This window comes from Lygodium microphyllum, chromosome 4 (assembly GCF_053477565.2).
Source record: "Lygodium microphyllum isolate KBCC chromosome 4, Lygodium_microphyllum_v1.1.10, whole genome shotgun sequence".
NCBI lineage: Eukaryota > Viridiplantae > Streptophyta > Polypodiopsida > Schizaeales > Lygodiaceae > Lygodium > Lygodium microphyllum.
This window is the reverse complement of record NC_141138.1, coordinates 46,753,682-46,759,566: the sequence shown is the minus strand read 5'-3', so window position 1 is coordinate 46,759,566 and position 5,885 is coordinate 46,753,682. Positions and strand designations below refer to the sequence as shown.

Here is a 5,885-nt window from a genome sequence, read left to right as displayed (position 1 = left end):
CAAAAGTTTAGCTAAAGGAACCACAACCGCTTTTTTCTTGGATGCGTTCCCAAACTCATGGAGTGAAGGCCTCAATTTTGGTCACTTCCACAATTTGGCCACTATGAAAAGCCTTGTGTGAAGGCACTCTAAGCAAAGTAATGGGTTTAGGAAAATTTCTTCGTTTCTCGATTTTCAACTGTAAATTGACTTTTGTTTGGTGTGAAGGCTCCGATTTTGATCACTTCCAGAGTGAGACCATTACGAAATGCATCATGTAAAGGGACTCTAAGCAAAGTAATGGATGAAATCCTTTGTAGATTTTGCACATGAAATTGACTTTTGTTTGCCCTTGTCTCCTCCAAACTATGATGCTTCTGTGAAGCGGAGGACCAAAAAGGAGCACAACTTACAAGGATGGAAGCCAACTGAAAGGGTCGAGGCTCGCTGGGAAGATCATGCTTACGAATATGAAGGAAGTCGTGTTACAACCTTTTCATACAACTGGCCTTTATGGGCTAGGGAGGTCGTGTTAAAACCTTTTCATACAAACTCGCCTTTATGGGTTCGTCGCACGATCGATTAGATCGCTCTTCCCTTTAAGCTGCTGTCCTTCGCCATGGCCCCGGTCCCCAATTCGCCTCCGCTATGAAGAGCGACAAAAGCCTCTGGCTGCCTAACCCCCTCTTCAAATCGCCTTCCTGAATGCTCACCTTTACCGCACGCTTTCAATGCTTCGATCTCCTCAAAGGGGGCCCCGAACTGCTCTTCTCTACTCATTTCCCTTTCCCTCGATTACAGCTCCCCAGTCCCAATTCTGTCTTTGGACACAAACACAATGATTGCACGCTGAAGGCCGCCATTTTCCACTTCCCGATCGATCGCTCAATCCCCTCAATTCCCTGCATTATTCGAGGACGATGAGCCCCCGGAAGCTTATGGTGGAAGTGTGCCATGCAAGGAATCTGATGCCAAAGGATGGCGTGGGCAGCGCCAGCCCCTTTGTGGAGGTGGAATTCGACGGCCAACGGCAGAGGACGAAGGTGAAGAGCAAGGATCTGAATCCGGTGTGGAACGAGAAGCTGGAATTCAAGGTGAACTCGGACCTGGAGGACGAATGCATATATGTGTGCGTGCTGACGCAGAAGGGCTCGGGCCAGCAGCATCAGAAGCCGGTGGTGCTGGGGAAGGTGAAGATCCCGGGCGAGGAAGTGAAGAAGAAGGGGACGGAGGCGGCGGAGATGGTGGTGCCATACTCACTGGAGAAGAGGGGGTGGGCGTCTTTGCTGGGGAGGGGGAAGGGGGAGATATATCTGAAGGCGTACTGGTATGCGGAGGAGGCGAAGCAGGGGGGGGAGAAGGGGGGGAAGGATGAAGGAAAGAAGGAGGAGGGGGGAAAGAAGGAGGAAGGGGGGAAGAAGGAGGAAGGGAAAGGGGGAGGGGGAGGGGACGGGAATAAGAAGCAGGAGAAGGCCGCGGCAGCCGGCCATACAGTGGTTCTGCACTCCAAGGTGATAGAGCAGGATCAGGATAAAGAGAGCTTCGAGGTCCGCACCACGTATCCAAACATCAACCCCGAGAAGGTCACGCACGAGCTGGTTCTGCCCCTGGACTACCTGTTCGTGCGGGTGGTAAAGGCCCGGGACCTGGCCGCCCGCGACGTCACGGGCAGCTCCGATCCCTACGTGGAGGTGAAGGTGGGCAACACCAAAGTCCGCACCGACGAGAAGAAGCAGACCCTCAGCCCCGCCTGGAACGCCGTCTTCGCCTTCGACCGCAAAGCCCACTCCGCCCAGAAGGTGGACATCACCGTCTGGGACAAGGACACCCTCACCAAAGACGACTTCCTGGGGTGCCTCGAGTTCGACATCCCGGAAATCCCCTCCCGCCGCCCCCCCGACAGCCCCCTCGCCCCGCAATGGTACCGCCTCGAGGCCCGCCCCGGCAGCGAGAAGCGCGCCAAGGGCGAGCTCATGCTCGCCCTCTGGATGGGCACCCAGGCCGACGAGGCTTTCCCCGACGCCTGGCAGTCCGACACCGGCGGTATCGCCCTCAACCGCTCCAAGGTCTACATCACCCCCCGCCTCTGGTACCTCCGCGTCCGCCTCATGGAGGCCCAGGACCTGGTCGCCCCCGGGAAGGATATCCGATTTCTGGACGTCTTCGCCGTCGTCGAGCTCGGGAATCAGGGCCACAGCCGGCCCGCCGCCCGGCGTGGCGGCACCACCAGCTTCATCGGCGGCGAGGTCCTCTTCGTGGCCGCCGAGCCCTTCCACGGCGAGCTCACCGTCAAAGTAATCAGTAAAGTGTCCAAGGACACAAATGAAATCATCGGGACGATGCAGCTCCCCCTCCGGCAGGTCCCCAAAAGGCTGGATAGGAAACCTGTGGAGCCGAGGTGGTACGACCTTGTAAAGGAGAAGCCCAAGGAGTCCAACGGCGAGAAGGCCAAGGAGTCGAGCGGTGAGAAGCCCAAGGAGCCCGCCAAGCCCAAATTCACCAGCCGCATCCAGATTGCGGCCAGCCTGGATGGCGGCTACCACGTGCTGGACGAGACCACGCACCACAGCAGCGACGTCCGGCCGGCGGAGAAGAGGCTGTCGAAACCCCCCATCGGCATCCTGGAGCTCGGCATACTCGGCTCTACGGATCTGCTGCCGACCAAGACCAGGGACGGCCGCGGGACGGCGGACGCCTACTGCATTGCCAAGTACAGCACCAAGTGGATCCGCACGCGGACGGTGATGAACAGCCTGGCGCCGGAGTGGCAGGAGCAGTATACGTGGGAGGTGTACGACCCGTGCACGGTGCTGACGGTTGGGGTGTTCGACAACCAATACCTGGATGGCGCCGCGGCCAAGAAGGCGGCGGCCGCGGAGGCCAAAAAGGACGCCAAGGAGAAGAAGCCGGAGCCCGTGAAGGATACGATCATCGGCAAGGTGCGGATTCGGCTGTCGACCCTTCGCACGGACCGCACCTACACGCACGCGTATCCTCTCATCTGCCTTCAGCGATCGGGCGCCAAAGCGACGGGCAAGCTGGAGCTGGGCGTCCGTTTCTCCTGCACCTCCAGCTTCAACCTCATGCTGGCCTACGCCCAGCCCCTCCTCCCCAAGCTCCACTACATCGAGCCGCTCAGCGTGCAGCAGATGGACGCCCTCCGCAAGGTCGCAACGCACATCCAGATCAGCCACCTGCACAAGGCGGAGCCGCCGATCCGGCCCGAGGTGGTGCACTACATGCTGGACAGGCAGGTGCACGTGTGGAGTTACCGGAAGAGCAAGGCCACGTGGCGGCGGATCTCAGACGTGTTCTACGGGGCGAGGCAGCTGGCGCAGTGGGCGGACGACGTGGTGAACTGGCGGAGCAGGGTGCTGACGTGCCTGGTGATACTGCTGTACGTGGTGCTGGTGTTCTTCCCGGGGCAGGTGCTGCCGACACTGTTTCTGTACGTATTCTTCGTGGGGGCGTGGCACTGGCAATACTTGCCGACGCACCCGCCGCACATGGACGTGGCGCTGTCGCAGGCGGAGGAGCTGCAGGTGCTGCAGGACGAGCTGGACGAGGAGTTCGACACGTACCCGTCGTCGAAGAGCGCGGACGTGATCAAGGCGCGCTACGACCGGCTCCGACGCCTGGCCGGCCGCGTGCAGAGCTTCTTCACGGACATCGTCAACCAGCTCGAGCGCTTCCACGCCCTCCTCAGCTGGCGCGACCCCCGCGCCACCTGCGTCTTCATCTTCCTCTCCCTCGCCCTCGCCATCATCCTCTACGTCACCCCCTACTACGTAATCGCCCTCTTGCTCGGCGTCTACGTCTTTCGCCCGCCTCGCTTCCGCGGCCGCGCCCCAAGCCCCGCCATGAACTTCTTCCGCAGACTCCCTTCCAAGTCCGACTGTATCATCTAACAGAGAGAAGCCTGCATATCCAAAGCCCCCCCGCCCCGCAGAATTGGTCTGCCTAATTCCTCCTCCTACTTCATCCTTCCTATTAATAAAATTAACATTGCCCTCGTTCCTTCCTAAACATCAATCGGACGGGCATAATACATTCCTCCATCAACTATACAAATCCCTCATTTTCTTCTTAACATAGGCTAGTAAGTTATTGGCCGCCATGGCATTCTCTCAAATCAATCAATTGTATATTATTCTTCTCCAACAACAAAAAATAATCAAGTCAAACTCCCCCCACACACATCGTTTTAACTTCCTTTTCAACATCTACATTTTGCATTGAAGTGGGAGCCTTGCATCACGATTAACAATTTCCTATTCGTGTGTGGCATTAGAAAGTTAGAGCACCTACTTTGTGTATTTTGAGACCTCTTAAAAATATCATTTTGATGGATGTTGTTCCACATGAGAGCATTTACGAAGTTACGATGCCTAGAATGCTCGAAGATATTTTTGCCAAGAAGAACACTACGATTAAATTTTCCATCTAAAATATCAATAGATCCCACCTAGATCGATATTTGCAAGTCATTTTGAAACTTATTTGGAGCTTTTCAAGGATATTGTGAGGCAACCTTTTGCTATCGCAGCTCTTATTCCATGCATGCAATTGATACAAAACATCTTACATATCCTCAAAGCGTATGGATTTCAAACCATTGCCAATAGGTTCCTGAAAATAAAAGGCTTGGACTTTGACAGTGTGTATTAGGACAACGCTTCTTACTTGTTCTCAGAAAGCAACCATTATGGGAAAATCTGAATCAAATTTTTTAAATGACCTTGTTAAGTGGAAAGTGTACATGTTGTGGTTGAACTAGATGTTCATTGCCTTTTGATTCCCAAAAAGAAGCTAATGACTCATGATGTTACCAACATTCTTCTCCGATTATTTGTTCTTACTATGGTGGATGTTATTTCAAGTTGTTTCAAAAAGCAATAACATTAAAAAGGGGCTTGTGAGAAACATTTGATTGCTGCTCATGATTCTTCATCTCAGCAAGACCATTCTTGTTCAAAATGATGTCAATTCTATTTTGGACTTTAAATCCACATATCATATGATTTCTAATGCTCATTAGGTTCATCATTATCACGTGTTTCCAAAGATGTACACGTACTATAGGTTAGTTACATATTGGCACACCTAATTCAATCACTTGTATTCTATGAGTAGTTTTATATGTTCTAGATCTACATCAAAATATGACTTATGTGGCTAGGCCTAGATTGGGGTTAGCCTTGATTGTTTATGGGTTTTGTTAAGTTTAGGATCTTCCAATAATCCAAAAATTTCTCTCTAATCAAATTATTTAGTCTCCTTATGTGTGATGGACCCATTCCAACTAGACAATGAATCAATATGTAGTAGCTCTAGTGAACCATCCAAACTCTCCTAAACTTCATTGCTCATAGCTCAAAGAAATTGTGTGGTCTCTTGAACTTCCTTGCATTAGTTTTTCAATCTCTTGTGGTTCATCATCTTTAATTCTGAACTAATTTTCTCATAGCTCTTCTTTTTAAGAACATCATCAATCCCTTGTAGTTCTTTAGAGGCTCCTTATTGGCTCTCGGGAAAGGGCATGTTGGGAAGGTTTCAAATGATTTTCTTAATGACCTTATTATGTGTTAATTGTACACATTGTGGTCAAACTAGACATTTACCGCCTTTTGATTCCAAACAAAAATGGTTAATGACTCGTAATGCTAGCAACATACTTTTTTCATTACTTGTTCTTATTGTGGAGATTATTTCAAATGGTTTCAAACCACAATAAGATGAAAAGTAAGCTTGTGAGAAAGCTTTGCTTGTTGCTCATTATTGTTCATATGGGAAACACTCTCTTTCTTATTTGAAATGGTGAGAGTTTTATTATTGATTCTAGAGCCATAAGTCTCATGACTTTGGTTGCTTTACTAGGTTCATCATTATCGATCTTTATCTGCTCC

At 51.5% G+C, this 5,885-nt stretch overlaps 1 protein-coding gene across 1 annotated transcript; it reads left to right on the top strand.

Moving 5' to 3' along the window:
* The first annotated feature begins 403 nt into the window (after positions 1-403).
* Positions 404-4,303, top strand: LOC148037000 (FT-interacting protein 3-like). The gene has a single exon (XM_087675943.1). It carries the CDS (start codon positions 900-902, stop codon positions 3,885-3,887), a length of 2,988 nt encoding a protein of 995 aa, XP_087532069.1. The 5' UTR covers positions 404-899; the 3' UTR covers positions 3,888-4,303.
* The last annotated feature ends 1,582 nt before the right edge of the window (positions 4,304-5,885 follow it).